The sequence below is a fragment of the Magallana gigas genome, chromosome 8, assembly GCF_963853765.1.
Source record: "Magallana gigas chromosome 8, xbMagGiga1.1, whole genome shotgun sequence".
Classification (NCBI taxonomy): Eukaryota; Metazoa; Mollusca; class Bivalvia; order Ostreida; family Ostreidae; genus Magallana; species Magallana gigas.
The window spans coordinates 5,293,750-5,315,741 of NC_088860.1; the positions used below are offsets into that span (position 1 = coordinate 5,293,750).

Consider the following 21,992-nt stretch of genomic DNA (forward strand, 5'->3'; position numbering starts at 1 on the left):
AAAAATCGTAAAGAATTTGGAAAGTAGACATACTACATATGTGTAGTACGTCAATTTGATGTTTCGATCATATTTTAGCTGGTTTAAATAATCACACAAAAATTAATAAAATATGCTTTAAAAAGGTTTATCGAAAAAAAAAAGTTGAGAAAGCATATTTCTTGAAAATGTGTTTTAACTTTCATTTTCTTTTCCATGGAAAAAAAATCACTGGTCACATGCACATGCTCTACACCACGTGATTTCATGAAATAAAACCAAATTTTTGGAGACCATAAAAAAACCCAATTAACCCACTGTCAAAAGTTTTGCGCCACTCAAATATTGTCTCTCTTACTACTGTTTATTAAGAAAAATGTATCGATATAGAATAATGGTGAACTGATTGTTCGTGAAGAATGGTTTCAATTTACGTGTCCTTGTGCAATAAATGGAAACATGACACATGGGTATTTTTCAAAAATATAAATAAAACTGGAGCTTTGATTTTGTTCACATACATGTATTTACTTGTTAGCAAAATGTTCTTTCTGTATACGCCCTCATCTATAAATTCTTTTACGTGCACAGTAACCCATTTGTTTGGTTGCGCAAATGCAAGCAATCTTTAAAATATATATTTTTGATTCTTGGATTTCTTCTAATTAAGTTTCAATTTGACAAAAAATCATTAGTTCTACTGCTCCAATTTTTTAGTGATTGATTTGCGAATTTAAAATTAGTCTGAATTAATATTTGACACCGTAGTACTGAGAAACCGGGAAAAAAAATAATTTTGGTTTGTTCATGGGACAACACAGGCAGCCAGATGATTGTGGTGGGAGTGGGGAGGACGAGGATGAGAAGGAGGTGGACACAATGCCGAGTTTTACTCTGATGTCATTCTGGCATACATATACATGTAAGATAAAATGATACGAAGATAGTCGCTATACAATGTAATGTAATATTGCAACCCGAAATTCCCACATGCGCTTTATTCTAAACGTTCAACCTATAGGATAATAATGTAAAAAAAAAACCAAAAAACGATAGGACGAACATTAAGAAAAAAAAATGTATATTTGTGGCACGATAAACTCACGGCACATGTAAGAGTGGCATAGTCGTTTATATGATTGAAGAAAGAAATAAAAACATCCAGACCTAACCAGTAATTTTAATCGGGTTTAAATAGGTTTCTCATACAACCTTTAATTTTAGTTTTGATCAACGTCAAATTAAATAATATTGCCAGTGTGTTTTCGGGTTATTTCAAACATTTTAAAGATTTAGTAAATCGTCTGCGAGAATGGCGTCCGAATGCATAGAAGATTTTCCTCTAGACGGGTTGTTACCTAAGAAAGAGACTGGTGCTTATTCATTTCTTACGAAATACCCGAATTATGACGGTAGAAGAGTTCTCATCGCTATTCTTGACACGGGTGTAGACCCAGGTGCGCCTGGATTGCAGGTACATAGCAACCCTATACGAGTGTTGGTGTTTGTATTCACTAAAATAAATGACTTGCATAATATTTTGTAATATGCTTAAGAGCAGATGTGATCGCTTTCCATGACAGAGTAAAAGTAATAATCAAGATATTTGAAAATATAACTGGAAAAAAATCATCAAAAATGGGCAAATGCGAAAGAGTCTACCCAAATATAAATCGCATTACAGCTTATAGATTCATCACATTTATATTCTATCTCAAAATATTTTCACAGTAAAAATTATTTGATATTCTGTATACCTCAGGGTTCAAACGATGTTTAATTTGTTTTGTGGTGTGATTGTGTTGAGGGCAAACTTGTAATTTGCATCAATTGTGTGCATGCATAACCATTTTCAGCAGTCAGTCCTGTTTGAAAAACCTCACATTAAAAGGCCAAAATGGCTATTTTTGGTCACTGTTTGATTTTATACACTTTATTTTGAGATAATTTTAAATTGTGCACGTCACATAGAATACTTGTATTGAATTGAAATGTTCCTGTTAAAGGAAACTCCAGATGGAAGTCCCAAAATAGTTGACATAATTGACACAACTGGGTCTGGTGATGTTGACACTTCCAAAGTTGAAGAAGTGAAAGATGGAGAAATAACTGGTGTTACAGGTCGTAAACTCAAGGTATATACTTTTTAGAGTATTGATGACATCAATAGATGTAGACGGAATATAAAGATTCAGACATTGTAAGCATGTATAAAGTAGAGGAAACTGAAAATCCTGTGTACAGTACTTGTAAAATATAATTTTTTGGCAATTATTTCATGATCATTCATGAAGGATGTTGATATGAATTATGACTTTGATGTTTTTTTTATAGATACCAGACACTTGGAACAACCCTAGTGGTTTGTACCATGTAGGAGTAAAGCCCATCTTTGAGTTGTTTCCAAAGAAGTTGCAGGAGAGGTTTATTAAAGAAAGGAAGGAGAAAAACTGGGACCCAGCCCACAGGGAGGCTGTAGCAGATACCACTAGAAAACTAGAGCAGTATGAGGCCTCTGGTCAGGTAAGGGGAAGTCCTCAAGTGTTAACCAAAAAGTCAGCATTCAACAATACCATTCAATTTAGCAAACAGACTCTCAGTTTAATCTTTCCTTTCCACATTTTCTTTCCTGAATGAACATAGTCAGCTAGTTTTTAAATAATAAATGCCTGTAAATGTTACGATTTGATTTTTATCAGGATGATAAGCAGGAAAAGGAGAATTTACAGAGCTGTATTGATGTCCTGAACAACATGGAGAAGACTTACGAGGAGGCAGGCCCAATGTTAGACTGTGTCGTCTTCCATGATGGAGCCACATGGAGGTAGGGGTTCAATTGTATTGTGATTCTTCGAACAGAAGAGTAAGATCCTGACATATTGTGAATGCAAAGTTTTCATTTTCTGGAAGAAATTATTTAGCTGGTTTCTTATAATCAACCAGCAATTGACTGGTATGTTAATGCTGCCTTTACTTTATTTCTAATAAAGTTTTCGAGTGTTGGTTACAAGACAGATGTGTTTGAATTTGAAACAAAACATTGTACAATGTATAAGTAAAATGACAACATTTGCATTAAAATATATATATTAGACAACTCTTGAGGCACATCAGTTGTTCTTCCTCCACAGGGCCTGTGTTGATATGACAGGGAGAGGAGAGCTTTGTGAGTGTAAGTTGCTGGCCAGCTACCATGAGGAACACCAGTATGGAACCTTCAGCCGTGTGGACATGATGAACTATGGGGTCAACATTTACAATGACGGCAACACTCTAGAAATTGTCACCAATGCAGGTGAGCATTACATGTTCTTGGAGAGTCCTCTGTAAGATGCTGCCTTGCTAAAATTAATTCAAAATACAAGGGGTATTTGTCCCTTCATGACAGCTTTAGTTAGAAGTGCATAGTGCTATATTAATTCACTAACATTTTTATTGCTATTGTTTTTTTAGGAGCCCATGCTTCCCATGTAGCGGGTATTGCAGCAGGGTATTTCCCTGACCAACCAGAGAGAAATGGAGTAGCACCAGGCGCTCAGATCATTTCAATCAAAATCGGGGACACTCGATTAGGGTCCATGGAGACAGGGACTTCATTAGTTCGAGCTGTTAGTACATGTAGTTATCTTCTTCTTTGTCAAAGTCAATACTTAGAACAATTTCTGAAAAAAAAATGTATTTAACAAAACAAAAATATGATAAACAAAATCGTGTTTGTTTTGTAGATGATTAAAGTGATAGAGTATAAGTGTGATCTAGTCAACTACAGTTATGGAGAGGCATGTAGCTGGCCAAATTCTGGGTAAGAGAGTTATTCCACAGTGCTTGTGTAATGCTACAAATACCAGTAAATGGAAATGGTTGTGAATTTACAGTAAATACAATGATAGACTCATTTCAGTAGAGTCCTAAATTTTGTTCATTAAATCATTTATAACATTGACATTAAGTTTCCTTTTTTATGTAAGAATCGTAGTACTGTAGAACTAGAATGCTAAGTTAATCCCCAGTATGTATCAACATATAATGTGATATTTCTAATCTTTCAGTCGTGTGATAGACATACTCTCTGAGGCAGTTAACAAGCATGGTGTGGTCTTTGTCAGCAGTGCTGGTAACAATGGCCCCGCCCTCTCTACCGCAGGGTGCCCTGGGGGTACCTCCTCTGCATTGATAGGTAAGCACAAAGGACTTGATTTACACCAAATTATTATAATATGCTTAAAAGGTGAGGTTTATCAAAAGTGGCCTATATGATAAATCTTAAGGAGGTATTCTACACCTCCAGAAATACATGTGATTTCTATTAAATTCCAGAGATACTGAAAGATTTATGCATGTTAGTTGGTTGTTACATCTGAATAAGCTGTTCTTAACACTGAAATGAATTTTGATCTTTGTGGTTACAGGAGTAGGAGCCATGGTCTCACCTGCTATGATGGCAGCTCAGTATTCTTTGATGGAGAAACTTCCAAGTAACCAGTACACCTGGTCTTCCAGGGGACCAACGTAAGTGTATTACCTGCTCAAATTACACAGAGATGATTATCACAATTTTCACATACTTATTTTCTAAATTGGTTATTCTATTGATATCTAAATGAGCTACAAAAGTTAAAAGGACTAAGTTGAATTTTACAGACATGACGGGGATCTTGGGGTGACTATTAGTGCCCCTGGAGGGGCCATTGCTTCTGTGCCAAACTGGACTTTGAGGGGTAACCAGCTGATGAATGGGACAAGTATGAGCTCCCCTAATGCCTGTGGCTGTATAGGTAAGTGTGGATGAGGTGTAGTGAAATTACCATTCTTGGATTGGCTTTAAAGGGAGCAAACTTTGTATATATAACTTTGTATATTGTATTCGATGAGAGGGAATTTTGATTTATGTAACTCTATGATTTACTGTAATGCATTTGATGGTTTCCTTGTTTTTTGCTAGCTCTTGTCTTGTCTGGGCTGAAAGCAAATGGTATAGAGTACACACCCAGTAGTGTCAAAAGGGCTTTGATAAACACAGCCTCAGATGTACCCAATATAGAGAAATTGGCACTAGGACACGGTCTAATTCAGGTACATGGTGTCGGTAGAAATTCAAATTTCAAAAATATAAGTACAAAAGAAATCTTGTTTCAAACTAGAAAAAGTCCAACTCTGTAGGAGTGCAACTTGACTATCTTAATATTGTGAATTATTTTATTTGTTTAGGTTGAAAAGACCTATGACTTTCTGACAAGTTTTTCAAAAGAACCAGAACTGAAAGTTGAGTTCAAGGTCACATGTTTAGACGGAAGCAGAGGAATTTACCTGCGTGAACCTCACCATTTTCTAAAACTGTATGAAACCAAAGTGTCGATAGCACCACAGTTTATAGAGGAGCGTGCTGAGCAGGAGGAAAAGATCAATTTCTGCATGCAGTTCAGTCTGACCTGTGATGCCCCCTGGGTGCAGCACCCCGCCCATCTAGAACTGATGAATCTAGAACGGCTGATTAGTGTCCAAGTAGATCAAAGGGGGCTACCCGAGGGGGTTCATTTTACTGAGGTAATTTTATTGAAAGACGTCAAAACATTGAGATAAATATAAGAATGACTTTATACCCTGTGTTACATTATTTTTAGAATTAAACTTCAAGTTTTTATTTTAGCTGAAAGGATTTGATATCAAGTGTTTAGAGAAGGGGCCAGTATTTAGATTTCCAATTACAGTGGTTGTGCCAAGCAAGTAAGTTTTTTCTCTCATTATCAATTGTTCATGTATAGTTCAGTATTCAATATTATTCATGTATTATTATGTACAAAAGATGACTGTATGACATTATTTCTATACCTTATTATCAAGCGTTCAATATTATGTTTTTCAGAGTTGATGATGAGGTAAAGTGGAAGAAATCTTTTCCCAGTGTGTCTTTCAAGCCAGGACAAGTGCATCGTCATTTTATTCAGGTTCCAACGGGTGCAACTGTTGCAGGTAAATAATCATCAAGATTGGCAAGTTGGCAGGCTGTTAACCAAAAACTGTTGGTTGTGCTTGGTTGTCAGATTTCAAGTCAGGATTTTATCTCACCTGACTGCCTGGGTTTTTTTCTTCCTTCTTGATAGAGTTTGTTACATTTTATGAAAGAAATTTTAAGGAACTTTAGAGATTATCATGTGCTGTTTTGTTTGCAATATTTTCTTGATTTGGAATGGGTGATGTCAATTTATTAAGAATTTGTTTTTGTAAGAGGCAATTTGTTGTGCATTTTTATGAGCCATAAATGACCCCAGTAAAATCATTTTATACCAAGGATTTATTGAGCTATTTAAACAACTATATAAATCTTTGATGCTTATCTTAACAGTTATTATTATGAAAGATGATATTGCCATAGTCATTTAGTGTTCTTTTCATTTAGTATTAAAGATAGAGTCCACGGATAAAGAGAAGAGCTGCAGAATGCTGCTACATGCTATTCAGAACCTACCCCAACACTCGTACACCAAACATGAGTTTGAGAAATTTGTAACCCTGTCAGATTCTGTGGAATACACATATGCATTCAAAGTGGAGGTAATCATAATTCATAATCAACTGATAAGCTTTTAAAATAAAGTTGCATATTCTATATTCATTTTGCTATTAATAAAAAGCCATATATCCATGTAAAAGCAAATGCAATGTTTTAGCTATGTGATCTTCAGGTATTTCAACTGTAATTCTAAATGGTAACTATAAATGAATATGTAGAGGTGATTATTTTGTAGGAAAATATAACTCTAGAGTTGTGTATAGCCAAATGGTGGGCCAGTCTTGGTGATGTGATACTGAACTATAGTGTAACATTCCATGGAGTTACATTGGACACAAAGGAACCAGTCATGGTAAGGCTGCCCACAAAGTACTTATTATCCTTACCAGTTATTATTATTATACATGTATCATTAAGACAGGGTTAATTCCTAATTTAACATAAGAAATTAATATCCATCTCAAAATTGTGAAAAGCACCCTTTGTCAATTCTAAAATCTCATGTATATTTAGTCTCTATGGAATCATTTTAAAAGTTCAGTGCTTGCAATTTTATGTTCTCATGATTCAATTTAAAACAGAAGGATTGTGGAATCATGTAAAACAATTTATCAACAATTGTTGTACTATTTTGTCAAGGAATAAACTGATCTTTGTCATGGATCAAGTCTTGCTATTTTACATTTATATGACTACAAGCCAACAATTTTTAGACCTTTGATTTAAATACATGGTAATGATATGGGAGTGCATTGTACTGATGTCTTTTCAGCATGCCTCTGATGGGGTGGTGAGATACAATGTGAGAACAAACTTGAGAAGTGAGGAAATTAATCCAAACATATCACTGAAGGCTCTGGTACAACCTGTCAGGTACGGGACTTACCTAAATATATTAGTAGAATTTGTGGTGATAATTTTTTTGTGGATTTTGTGGGTGTCTCAACCACAAATTATATCCTTGATGCAAAATGAAACACGGCAGTAATCCATTAGTCATACATTTCAAGTTAATCCACCAAACTATGTTGTCATGGATCTGTATTAAATTGACAATCCAGGAATATTGCCCTGCAATGAAAACTAATGATTCCATATTTAATACGTAAATAAATATGTAGAATTTTTGTACATCCTTTTGAGAGAAAATGACTTTATTTACAGGTAATTTCTTTTTATATATTTACTTACATGTACAATGTAAAAGTAATATTCATATACATGTGTATACAGTATTTATGAATTTTGTACATTATTTTTCAGACCTTCAGAATACAAAATAAAGATACTTCCAGGAGCCAGGGACACCTTGCCAAATGGGAGACACATTTATGCAATAGAACTGACCTACAATTTTCATCTCGTATGTTGATACTAAATACTATCATGTGTACTATTTCCTGTAGTGCATAAGTTTCATGTTAAACATATTGTCTGTCAGATGAGATTAAGTGGTAATGGACAAAGGACAGTATTATTGATACAATGTGCATTTAGTTTTGAAAGGTTTATTTTTTGATATGTCATTTATCATTGTAAAGACTCAAGTATATAAAGAAACTGATGTAACAATTGACTTTGTTTATACTTTTAAAGAGTAGCATTGTGACCTGGCAAACACAAAAGTAGAACATTGAGTGTTTGTGAGATCATATGCTTGTTGCTATTGACATGTTCACAGCAATGAGTGTGGACTTTCTTTACAGGACAAGGATGGGGAGGTGACCCCTAACTGCTCACTCCTGAGTCCCCTGTTGTATGAGTCTGAGTACGAGAGCCAGCTGTGGATGCTGTTTGATTCCAACAAACAGAATGTGGGCAGTGGAGACGCCTTCCACAACAGGGTATATAGAAGTCTTTGTCCCTAACCTCACTCAATATATGATCTATGTCATCATTGATGGTAACTTGAATTCCTTCTGTGGTTTGAGGGAAATTTTATAAAACTTTCATTTACATGTACAATGTACAATATTTACATTTTAATAATCACAGAATTTTGAGAGAATATTGTGTATATTGAAGAATCTACACCCATTTTATTGTTTATTCAGTATGTCTTCAAAGAATCCAAGCCTCATTAAGATGGTAAAACTACACTTGTATGTACAGAGATCTTACCTTCTCCACATTATATTCAACAGTACACAAAAAAGGTTGAAAAGGGCGATTACACCTTGTTATTACAAGTCCGACATGAGAGGAAAGAGAAGCTAGAGAAGCTGAAGGACTTGGTGGTACAGATCAAACAGAAGCTGCCGTCCACCATTCCCCTCAGCGCGTATAGCAGCTGGCAGAAAGCCTTCAATGGCAAGAAGTGCACCAACCTCAGTCTGGGGAAAGGTGTCTTACAGCCGCTGTTTGTGGCTCCTCTGCCCTCTGACAAGTAAGCAATCATTTCCTTTCTTTTTTTGAGTTTTTGAATCAATAAACAGAGTCATTTCTTAGGTAAATGTAACAAGTAATTCATTTTTTTTTTCAGAATTCCCAAGAATGCCAAACCAGGTCACTTTTTGCTAGGCAGCATGTCATTGTTGAAAAATGAACCTCTTACTGAGGCAGTATGTATTGATTCTTTTTACTTTGACATAACATTATGCAGTAAACCAGTCTTCTCATGTGGCATGATCATTGCACTCATATTTTCCATAGTAAAAACATGCACTAAGGAAAGAGTATTGAATAAAAATGATATTGTTTTTATAATCAGATTAATACAACATTTAATGGTACTATACTATTGAAAATACCTTGTGTGTCTTTGTATTGTCAGTGTAAAGCTATCATATTATACAGAGTGTTGTGCCTTTCAAATACGTGATAACGGAAACGGCCAAAAAGGATAACTCAAAGAAAGAAAAGAAAGAAGGGAAAGACAAAGGACAGAAAGAAGGTCAGAAGAAGGAGAAAACAAAGGATGAAGAATACAAAGACGCTCTCAGGGACATGCAAATCTCATGGATCTCAAAGTAAACTAAACAGATCAAATTTAATATTACTGTGGAATAGTTAGAGTTCACAGGGGATTCACTATTCTTCCATATTATGAGTATTTTCACACAGGAAATAATATTCCCAATAAATTATGAAACCCACTTATTCATGTCTTTATTACAAATGAACAACCCAACCAACAAATTTTCATCCCATTGAACCTTTGGAAAATTGACTTTCCATAAAAATTGGTCTCCACAAATATATGTGATACCAAAGTGTATGATCCTATTTTCTAGAAATAATTTTGATAGCCAACTTTGAAAAAAATAGAGTAAAAACACAAGATTTTTTTTTTTGATAGAAATTAAAATGTTACCTTTTAATATCATTTATATATCAGTTATTGTTCTCTCACTGTCCATATCTTGAGAGCTACAGGTAAATTAAGATTTTTAACCAGCAGTCAGTGACGTACATTGATATGTGCATTGATTGCATTGTTTGTTGTAGGTTAGAAGTGGATCATTCCTTGTATGACGACTTGAGGGGTCAGTACCCAGACCATCTACCTCTGTTTAAGGCCCGACTTGAGGCCTTGGACAACCACAAGGTACATATTGCCAAACTCTGGCAGAATTTTCACCCTAGTTTTTCGTGAAATTAAATGATGCTGTAAAAGTTCATATAATCACTTTGAACATTAAATTCTAAAATACAAGGAATAGATAGAATAGTAATGGTGATTGAACACTTTAAAAAAATATGAGTGTGTGCTAAAAATAGATAAGGAATTTCTATTCAATTTTAATTCAGGATAGGAAAAAATTTCTTGCTGAAATCATAGATCTCAGTAAATTGATCATCTCAAAAATCGACCAGAAGGATTTGATGAGTTTCTACGGAATGAAGTCAGACCCCAGACCTGATGCAGCAACAATCAAAAGGTCTGTGTAATTATTACCAACGCTATATTTACGGAATTGATGCATATTTTAAAAATTCTCTTTTGCAGGATAAATTGATATAGTTTAGTGAAATACGACATAATGACAATTTTTTCATTTACGTCATTTATTTATCTACAAATTGAGGCAAACTAGATCAATTTGCCCTGCAAAAGAGCAATGCCCCAGTTATGTCAGTTAATTATCTTCAAACTGAAACTGAGGCAAACTATATCAATATGCCCTGCAAAAGAGCTGTACTCCAGTTATTTGGTAATTGTGAGCAATTAATTTCCACGTGGAATTGAAATAGATGTGGGCAGATTAAACTTGCATATTTGCATAACAGTTGACAAATTTATCATAATTTGTAGCTAATAACCGATGAAGAATGTGTACATACTACATGTATTTACTAAAGTGGAAAAGACAAACTGAAGGAGACATTCATTTGATAAATAGGATTTAATACTTTATACCGGGTTATTTTTCGTCCAGTGTAATTATCGCCCTTCCACACCTGCAAACGGTTTCACCTTGTTTCAAATTCACCCAGACACAGTTGTGTGAAAAGAGAAATAATTTGAGAAATTGTAATTTGCCTTAGGCTAGTAAAAAATTGCACACTGACAACGAGAGCTAAAGGGGCCAATATTTCCCTGTATACAGTATTCATGATGGAGTAGGCTTTTATAGGCAATGCTTACCGCATAATCCAATTATTATTTTTGACATAGTAAAATACATTAAAATAAAATCAATATTGATGACAGCTTATCTTTGATTTGAAGGGTATTTTTACATTTGCAAATATGTTTCCTTATGTGAATCGATTTAATTGCAAAAAATATCAATTCTGTGTAAACTTTTTAATGAGGTCACAATGATTACTACACACACTTATTGTTTGATGATTGCATTGTTGCAAATATAAAGACCTGGTTATATTATTAATTTTGAACAATATGCCTTTCTCAAACGTAAATGTAAGTAATATACAGCAATGTTAAAAAGTTCACTGGGATATGAAATTGGTTGGTATGTGATCAAATCTTCTGACAAGCCTCTCAAGCTTCATAGGATTTAATCATGTGTCCAACCAAGTTCAAATCCCAGTGAACATTTTAACTTGCTGTTTATTTCTTAAGTGAATATATAAGCTTGAGACTAATTGTGTATATTTACTGTTTGATTGTTAATAATGATTTTGTACATATCTACTGCAGTGAGAAGGACAAGCTGAAGGATCTGTTGATAGACAGCTACTGTCGGTTAGGGAAGGCCCAGGCTACGGTGCTGGAGGCCAGGGAGGGGGAGGAAGAGGACAGTGAGGGACTGCCCACCGTGACTGCCGACGATATCAAGGAGACCTACCAGACCCTCCAGCAGTGGGTGGATCTCAATGATGCCAAGGTAGGTGGATGGGCAACAAGGACCATTAATTACTGTAAAAGTGGTTGTTTACGCGGTGTGGAAATTTACACTAGTTATGCAGTAGGATTAAAACCTCGTAAAATACCCTGTACCTTTGGTATAAAACTGAAAATTTAAGTGTAGTAAATTGAACATACGCATATTTAATTACCCTAGGCTTACTTATTGTTTGACTATAGAAAACGCATACTTTACTCACTAGCATAATTACCACTTTTACTGTATTGGTTTCGTTTTAGGTTTTAGGATCAATAGGTTCAGTTGTCTTGTATAGTGTCTTGTGTCATTGGGCCATGTTTTATTAAAGCATTTCTTTTGAGTTTATGCTTGTTTATGATTATTTACTTAACATTTATCATGCTTACAGGTGTCTCAGTTCACAATGATGTATGCCCAGTACATGAAGCAATATGGCAGAGCCTTGAAGATTGCACAAAAACTTTATCAGGAGAAAGCAAATCCTGAGATGGAGATGACTGCATTGAAGGTCAGATAAACATTTATATTGAAAGAGTTTTATGGATGATGATTTTTCTCATGTCTGATCTCTATTCATTTAGACTGAACAGTTTTGATATACCAGTATACATATAATATGAATATAATCAGTATAAATACAAAAAATATTTGAGTAGAATTTCATACAATTGACAATGATAATTTCATGCGATTGATAATAAAATGACCTAAGGACTGTGTTTCGTTGTGTTTTGACAGATACTGAGGGAGCTGGGATGGGACCATTGTGTGGATCACGTACAGAACTTGCTCCTTGTCAAATGCCCCAAGACTTACACACCTTTCTAGACGCCTGCTAACTAATTATATAATAGAACTGTTCTATCACTCTGCACCTTCATACGTAAATGTCAGTTAGAATGTAGTACATTGTCATTGCATGTATCGATAAATACTGTGAACTGTTCTTGTCAAATCTGATACGACCAGTGTATGGAACTCTTTGATTAACATGATAAAACCAGCTGCTACTGCTGCTGTAGGTATTTATTGTAAAAGTTTGTCTTAGCATACACTGTACTATTACTGTAAGTTGACCGTTCTGTAATGTGTTCGGTGTGGGTAAATGTTGTACTCCTGTACCGCTGTCACATAGTTGTTAGTCTTGTCATGAGTGTCGTCGATCATAAATGATGTCCAAGTATATACCAAAATATATAAACGGGAGATTTGTGTAATCAGATGAAGTTTTTGTCAGCATTTATAGCATAAATGCCTAGTGTTTGACACATGAATTTGTTTTGAGGAGTTGGTTTAAAGAAATGCTTTCAGATTTTACGGTACAATGTGCAATCAGTTGTTCAGAAGAGTAGCACATTTCTTATCTGTGTCACTATCAGTGAATATAGTCACGGTGCTCAGTGCGTGTGTGAGTGTTGTGGGTTTGTGTTGTGGGTATGTGGAACAATAACTGGTTACCTCATTTTAATTGACAGATATGCTTACATGTACAGGGATTCAATTGTTTAAAAATCAGGATTTAGTAGTTGTATAATAATGAATATATATACGTATCTTATTTTTCTAAAAACCATCACCAAAATCTAGTTTCAACAGAGTGCAGAAAAAATTGTTATACATGAGTGGAAATTTTAATAGTGGTTTTAAGGGCTCAAATTTTACTTTATTATTTATGTGTTGCCATGGCAATTAACATAATGCATGTGATATATTATTTCAGTTGTTTACCAAACCTGATTCAGTACAGTATTGGGCATTCATAGAACAAGAATGGTTTTAATCTTTTTTAATTTGGAATACTATTTTGTATGTCATGTCTGTGATATTGTCTACAAATCAGATCTGCTTTTAATGGATATTGTAGTGGAGATTATTGAATTGTCTATTTTAAATTCATGTAGAAAAGATTCATTGTCTAGCTTAGTAACAATATTGTAGATTGTAGTGAGCAACAAAAGCATAATGATTAAAGAAATGATAGGGGTTTTTAACAAAAAAAAGAGATGTATTTTAAGATTTTATTTGTATGTAAAGAAGGGCTCTAAGATTTGATGCATCAGATATATATGTACATTTTGTGTTGACAGATGCCATCCCATTGTACATTGTCAACTGAATGTGATTCACTGCAGCGAGCAATACTACAAAATAATAAAGTTTTTCTATGGCATTTCTTCACATTCTTCTTTAATGACAATAATGATGTAGGCAGTGACTGCTCCCTAGACAATATTGATACCACCTATGACATTATTGATGCTTCCCTTGAAATCATAGATAAAATAATATCACTTGACAATATTGGTATCTCCCTTGACAAAATAGACATCTCCTTTGACAACAGTAATATCGGAGAGGCATATCGGTATTGTAAAACTAATCTTTTCACGTATAAAACTGGTTTGTGGAACTATTATAGATTTTGAATATGAAGTCCCTTTGTTTAGTTAAGCAGCATTACTAAGAAACTGTTTTTCAGTGTGTGCAACTTTATTTAAAAGCAAGCACTATATAAACATGTACATATACATATAAAAATACGGAGAACTCCTAATTAATGTATAGTACAGGTCCTTGTTCGCCATTTAGCAGACTAAATGTTTTATGAATTATGGTTTAATACAAAACATGTTTCTATCTGAAATTGGTTAATGAATGTAGATTCATCTATAATGAATACTGCTGTATAATTGCACGGCCCAGCACAAAATTATTGCATTCATATATTACATGTAAATAATTGCACAAATAAGCACCAAGTTACTATAACTTAACAAAAAATCATAAAACTACGTGTATGTACATTATGTTTTATGAACAATATCGCAGAGAAAAAAATCTCGCTTCGAATTCATACTTTTAAAGTATTTTTTTTTACTTTATTCACATTGAAACTAAGCATAATTGAATTTTATTCTCCAATTGACTTAATCATATAATGCACATAATAATTAAATTACCTAGAATTTTTGGGAATTCGATTTACGTAGAAGTACTCTAGATTTATCAATTATTTGGCATGTTGATGCGTTTTAACGTTCATTTGTTCTAAACATTGAATTACTAGCAACGTAAACATCTCTCACTCTTTATCTTTCGGCAAGTATCTGGACAGATCGAACACGCTGTCGCCATACGTATATTCCCTCTGCACAAGGTTTAAGGGTACGTTGAGCTCGGGTTGTCTAGAATTAGCGCCATCACGAGGCAAAAACATTGCCTGTTGGTTAAAGACAAACGGACTGTGGGGAGAGGACCCTGGGAGGCCCATCCAGGCCCCCGGGTAGGGCGAGTACTCGCTCAGCATTCCCGGCCAGGGCTGCCACGTGATGCTCTTGGGCTCTGCGGATTCTTTGGTGGGTGGAGGTTGTTTAGGTTGCTTTTGGTCCTCTTTTAGTTCGCTCTCATTGGCTGAAATGTGCGTACATAAATATTGACTTGCAAAGAGGCATTCACACATTCCCCTCTCTCTCTCTCTCTCTCTCTCTCTCTCTCTCTCTCTCTCTGAAAAGAACTGCAGTGTAATGATTTTTTTTAAATGTCAAACTTACGTTTTGAGTTGATGTCTAATTTTGGAGAATAGCCTTTTCGCCATTTTGCTCGTCTGTTTTGAAACCAGATCTTAAATTTAAAAAGAAATAATCTGTCATTTCGCATTTCTAAGCTTACGATTACTTACATGAATATTGAAATCGAACACCACTATAATTTAAATATTAATAATAATTACCTGGACACGTGACTCGTTGAGTGCTAATCGACGCGCTAGTTCCTCTCTCGTCATAACATCTGGATATGGAGCTTTCCTAAAGGCCTTTTCCATTTCTTTAAGTTGAAAAGGCGAAAACGTCGTTCTGAGAAATTCAATACATTTTTATACCAATTAAGTTTATATTATGAGGAAAACTGTAAATTTAGTAAAAGTTTGGAGGAAAAAACATTATGTTTGTATTTGTGACTTTTCTTGTTATATATATTGAATCGATATCTGTTGACATGCTATATAGTTACAGCAATGTTGTACATCTATTTTCATTTTTTTTAAATTCCGGAACAGAATATGCATCTCATGTGAATTGGTTTTGTCACAAAAGTTTTTGTTTTTAAAGACAAAATTCAGTTATTCACTATGAACACATAAAGCTGATACTTACATTACATTTATTATTTAAACTAGTATATTTTTCATTATTTTTCATTATACATTTAGTTAATATCAATGATCATATCAATGATCATATCATTTAAATAAAATGAATGTATACATGTAACATGTGTAACATTTTTTCCCCTTAATTACATCAATGAATAATATATAGAGTAGATATTTCCAGTCTTCTGTCATATTGTAAATTTTCAATTTACTGGCTGGGTTTAAGTACAAAAACGATATGACGCATCTTATTGAAGATGATTATTGATTTCATTATTCATATGCGTTCTATGTAACAGTCCAAATTTCATCTTTAGGCATTCAGATTGCTTCGGTTGAACCATATTTTACAGTAAGTGATGCAACTTCATTCAAGAAGTTTGAACTTAACCGATATATTTACGTTTACTAATTTAAAAATTCAAAGAGAAAAACGTCTGTGTAATTTTTGCAAATTTTTTGTTGAAGATGAGAAACACTTTGTAAAATATGACCAATGTAGATTGAATTATAATGGTATATTTAATGTGAACACATATACAAATGTCAATCCCATTAAGGAACTTGTCAATCCTAAAAACATTACAGCTGCTAGAAGGATATGTTGTTTTCTAAAAAACTGTTTCAACGTTAGAAAGGAAAGTCAACAATGAACACTTATACAATTTTATGAAAACCAATAATAGTCTTCGCACTAACCTAGTTTTGTTTATCCAATGTTTTGTCCATTGTAGATTTGTTGTGTAGATTTATTAGTTAATGTTTAACTTTTGTATGCCATGTTTAATGTTTTGTTTTATGTAACTCATATTCATGACTGTATGCCGACATGATAATTGTCAATAAATGAATTGAATTGAATTAAAAAAAAAACCAACAATCTTGTTTTGTATTATTTTATGGTTGTATAATTTTAAATTATTTTGGGCATGCATGTATTTTATAAAAAGGGTCGGAGTGAGCGAAATGTTTACTACAGGAATGTACTTTTAATACCAAACTAATCTGCAAAAATTATACCTGGTCCAGTTTTAACCCGTAAAATAATTACTGCGTGTAGTATAAATGTTATTTATTGAGTAAACTCTAAACAAACTATAAATTTTATTACATGTCCTAGTCGCTGATTATAATATTAGTGATCTTTCTTACTTTCACCGGTCTAGAATTTTAAAATTTTACAATATTTGACCAAAAAATATGATTTAAAAAGTTTTGGAAAGGTAAAAGTAATAAATGCCTCAGCAGTACTCGAACTCATGACAATCAGATTCGTAGTTAATGCCCGAACTCATTTTAGATATAAATTTGAATTTGAAATATATTTCTTTAGCCATAAACTTTTATTTAGTAGAGATAGAATTAATGATTTTTTATTTTTTATATTGGACATTTTTAATATCTTTTTAAAGAGCTCTTCTTCTCAAGGAGATTAAAACAGTCATGACCACTGCATCCTTTTTAATATATCAAATCATGTAAGAATCAAAGATTTATATAAGGGTCTGGCCACGCATCTTCACCAATGTTCTTTACATTTCATACATGGACACACATTAGATATTAAACGCAAAAAGACACTTAAGTTTTTTGCTGGGAGTAACCGTAAATTGGCATGGCAACGATGCCCAAAACTTACTTATAAAAGATTATATCCGTTGCGTTGGTAACAAGACAAAAAAAAAATATAGGAAAAATTGAAGGTGATTTTGATATGCTCTAATTTCTAACTTTTTAGAGTTTTGTCGGAACTTGTAAAAATCAAAAAGGCCTCAAAAAATTAGAATTTACCTTATTTTTCAGCATATAACCATATCAACGGTTCTCAATTTTCATTTTTTAAATTCTTCATTGCACAATCATAATAGTGTGTACCAAAACATTCAAGATTTGCGTTTTAAAAAGAAATAATATTTGGAAATTTCTGTTTAAAAACCACTTTAAAAATATGCGTTTCTCCATAAATTATTTTCTTTCTCTTGAAAAATGACATTTTTTTTTCTCATAATGTACTTTACCCTTGAAACCCCAAGTTGTTTCCATCACTTACAACATGTTCTCAAATAAGTATTGAAATGCCATTTTAACATCTTTATCCTCTGTTACCATGGCAACGGGACCATTTAGCAGAAACAAATGGTGATAGGCTTTTATTACTCATGAAAGTCTTTTAAACAGTAAAGTATGAAGAAAATCCGTGCCTATACGTGGCCACCGAATTTTGATTCTTAAATAGAATTGATCTTAATTAACAAAGCTATTTTACATACTAAAGTACTATTCAGTATTGTTTTGTGTAGTTTTCAACAACTTATTGTAGAATTGTAGATTTTCATCAAGTATAATCAAATATCATCTCATTTAACTTTTCTGTTGATAATTGATAATTCTGCTTCCAGAAAACACCCCAAAACCAAATGGGGTTCAGACGGATGATACAGGTATATGTAAAGGTTTTTCCAGGACAAAAATTTAAGGACTTTTTTGCGATAATTAAAATCAATGTAGATCTATACGCGATGCTAATTATATAACACATACATGAATAGTTCACCTGGACCTACCTGTGTCTAGGTTTCTTAGTTTTGTTTGCGTCCTCAGAAGTCCTCAATACCGCTGTGTTTGGTGAGAAATTCTGCATCTTGTTGAAATTGTGAAAACCTATTATAAACAAGTGGAAAGTATTCCTTTGTCAGAATTGTTTACACATTAATTCTTGCCTCAAATATCGCGATTTTATTAAATACTTTACATATCATATGGCATAGAAATTACATAAATGTGCCACCATGCACATCCACTAAGAAAATGTCTTTATAATTTCATTTTACATTATTGCACATTGGTTATAATTAGACGGGGGGGGGGGGGGGTACACTGTGTAAATATCATAAAATACACGTTACATGTTTATCTGACAACAAAACTGTGTCAGAAATCTCCTCGTCTACATGCAAATTTCTTCTTTAAAAAAAAAAACGATATAGAAACATATCTATCCCCCCACCCCCGAAAAAAATAAAATCTCTATGGCGTTTTACTTACTGATGTTTTCCATTGTCTTCATCTTCCGATCTGTTCCTCAGTCCCTCGTATTATGTCCCAAACCCACAACCATTTAAATTAACTGCAGTGGCTGTCCCGCTACATCAAAGCTCATTGCTGGGCCAGATTTGTCGGTCATAACCAAATTTATGTATGCGTTAACGAGATATAATTGACAAATTATTGGGAAGTTAAATTAATTATGGTAGCGACCACACCGCACCATAAGTTGGCTACATGAGAGAATATAATTGGTTGTGAGTGGACTATTAATTTGGTCGTCAGTGAAATTGTCAGTTTGGGGCCTCCGCTCTGCTAATCATCCCGCTCAGCAACAGTTCAGTCGTGGTGCACTACCCGTATATCCCCGTCCCGGATGTGTTGTCATCGCGGATTATCACCTGATACGACTGACCCCCTAATGCATGAGACGTCACTTCATGCTGACCTACGCGCACGTGCAGCTGTGCATCTCGTACACGACACCCTAGTGCGCGTGTCAAATATCTGCGGGAAAATTACGCTCGCGCAATCAAACAATGTCCGCAATTTTTCAATTGTAAATATTAACAAAGTAACGTCCCCGGTAATTTCGTTTATGGGATTATCAACTGACATTCCCTGAAAGAAAACCAAATTTTTCATATTAATGCTGATTCTGGGTTTGAGGAATAGTCTTTTGTCTGACTGTCAATCAACCGTGACCTTCAAACTCATGTCACGCTTCACGAAGCCTCCTCCGGCCAAAGGTCATGAAATGACCCTTAATTTTCATCGAAAACGACGATTATATTAGAGACCCAATTGGATTCGGACGCCAAATAATGGAAATTAAATAGGCAAAGATATATATAAATGTGTGCCAGCGAGGAAAATTACATCTCCCTCCCTTACAATTGATGGCTATCACTGTTCTGCATTCGCTTTAATTTGGTTTTAATATACCCTTGCATGCACTCAAATCGGCCGTGATTCACAAATAAGCAGCAAATGGTCAAATAATGCACGTAATCTTTGTTAGTCATGGTTTTGGAATGCTTTTTAATGTCACAAATGTTAAGCATTTATACAATAATACAATGTAATTCGTCATTTAACTTGATTACGTATAAATTTGAAAGTTTTTACCATTAAAAATGAAGCAAGTTTGGATATTGATATCGTAAAAAATCCAACTTTGTTATAACATGGAATTTAGTAACCAAAATTAATTGGTATATTGAATTATTCATGAATTTTTTAATTTAGAGAGAGAGAGAGAGAGAGAGAGAGAGAGAGAGAGAGAGAGAGAGAGAGAGAGAGAGAGAGAGAGAACTTGCTAGAATGTAATGCTTATTCGTAGACTTAAATCCTAGATTTTGTGAAAAACTAAATACATTTAAATCTTGTTTATTGTTTTTAACACTCCAAGAGCTAGATGTTTATTTACATGTATACATGTACTTTAGATTTTTGAATCACTCTGTCTTCCTTGAATATTAGTTCATTTTTAGCGTTTTCTTTAGTTTATATCGTACTTCTGACATTTGATCAACAATTATAAACATCAATCTATGTACCTCGTGAATCGCCATGTTGATGATGTGAGCGAAATAAATTATATCAGAGACCAGTCTCATACCAGGAAAGTCGGCTATTAGCGTAGATAAAACATGCAGATCACACAATATCATGGATCATCAGATAGTTTCTGTATCTGTACTAAAGCAGCAATTTCGATTTCCATACAAAGAAGTCATATTACACATCTACAATTAATGGGGCTTTTGAGGAGTAATTTTCTAGTCAACGTCCATAGCATTACATATACGGAGTTTTACTTAATAAGCTTAATAAATAAAGCTATTAGCCTTATTTCGAGAATTAATTGTTCGGTTTAACATTTTCATTTCTGCCACTAATGAGAGTAAGGATATACAGCATAGCTATTATTAGGGTGTAATATCCAGTAAGGCTGCGATTGGCTCATCGCCAATTATTTGTTATGAGATTCATTAACATAAACACAGATTAGTTGAACCCAGGAACACATGGGGGCCGGGAAATTGCTTCACCTTGGATGGCGTAGGACAGATTAATTGTTTGATTGGCAGTTTTATCATATCGACTTTGCTATTAAATGCTCATTTCTGAAATGACATAATCACCCACGTGGATGTTCCGATTTTTAGCAGATTAATGAATTGTCCGATCGATTTGGATCAGCAGTGTATAATCACTTTAGAATATCGTATTGAATACGGTTCAAAAGTGATATACCGTTAAGATAACCCCAATATCATAAATTGAAAAAAATGAAATCAATTTTTTGTGTAATTTGTCAAAAAAAAATCAATTAAATACACCCAAATATACGACAAATTTTAGTAGCTAGATCTTGTTCTACTTGAAATTATTTTTTCATTACTTGACATCTATATATATACATGCATTTCATGTGTTGTATCTTAATGGTAGTAATTTCATTATGACTTGAATCGTATTGCGGGCGGTAGATATTTATTTAAGAAATTATTCACGATTTTTAAAAAAAAATCATACATTTAAGAAATGGAGGTGAGTGTCAAGCTTCGGCAAAGCTATGATAGACAGGTAAAAAATAATTTAAAAAAAAAAGAAAAATAAAATAAATGAAATAAAATAAAAATACCGTAAAACTTTGATGAAATTGAGTCAAACTTTATACATATTATGTAAGTAATTCTGCAAATTAGGACCGACTGCCGCACATACGGACTATTTTGATTGCATTATCAAGAAAAAACAAAGTTAGAATGATAAAATAATGAAAACTATTTCTGTTAAGAACAAAGATAAAAAATAAATACCAATCCGACAATTATATATTCTATATGATAGCTTCCAAAGACATTTGAGATGGTATCCTTTTCTGTTTATGTTTCAGTCTACTGACCTGTTAGTTCTTTTATGCGAAAGTTGGAAAGGGGGGAGGGAGGAGGCAATAATGCGAGAAAGTATATCACTTTGCATTGGTACTTAGGTTCAAATT

The 21,992-nt window shown here is 33.8% G+C and overlaps 2 protein-coding genes across 2 annotated transcripts; one reads left to right on the top strand and one right to left on the bottom strand.

Moving 5' to 3' along the window:
• Positions 1-1,261: 1,261 nt before the first annotated feature.
• LOC105320486 (tripeptidyl-peptidase 2) lies at positions 1,262-13,954 on the top strand. The gene is made up of 27 exons (XM_011418429.4): positions 1,262-1,453; positions 1,986-2,114; positions 2,314-2,502; positions 2,679-2,803; positions 3,111-3,274; positions 3,433-3,587; positions 3,705-3,781; positions 4,029-4,156; positions 4,389-4,488; positions 4,621-4,754; positions 4,922-5,052; positions 5,188-5,523; positions 5,627-5,703; positions 5,843-5,949; positions 6,377-6,531; positions 6,726-6,842; positions 7,263-7,363; positions 7,754-7,853; positions 8,197-8,334; positions 8,635-8,876; positions 8,973-9,051; positions 9,287-9,459; positions 9,938-10,037; positions 10,241-10,371; positions 11,598-11,784; positions 12,173-12,292; positions 12,523-13,954. Exons 1-27 carry the CDS (start codon positions 1,292-1,294, stop codon positions 12,610-12,612), a joined length of 3,747 nt encoding a protein of 1,248 aa, XP_011416731.3. The 5' UTR covers positions 1,262-1,291; the 3' UTR covers positions 12,613-13,954.
• Positions 13,955-14,765: 811 nt separating this feature from the next.
• LOC105320487 (retina and anterior neural fold homeobox protein 2) lies at positions 14,766-19,326 on the bottom strand. Its single transcript, XM_011418430.4, has 5 exons — positions 18,983-19,326; positions 18,502-18,598; positions 15,515-15,638; positions 15,336-15,405; positions 14,766-15,195 (listed from the first exon to the last, which is right to left on the bottom strand). Exons 1-5 carry the CDS (start codon positions 19,002-19,004, stop codon positions 14,867-14,869), a joined length of 642 nt encoding a protein of 213 aa, XP_011416732.3. The 5' UTR covers positions 19,005-19,326; the 3' UTR covers positions 14,766-14,866.
• Positions 19,327-21,992: the final 2,666 nt, after the last annotated feature.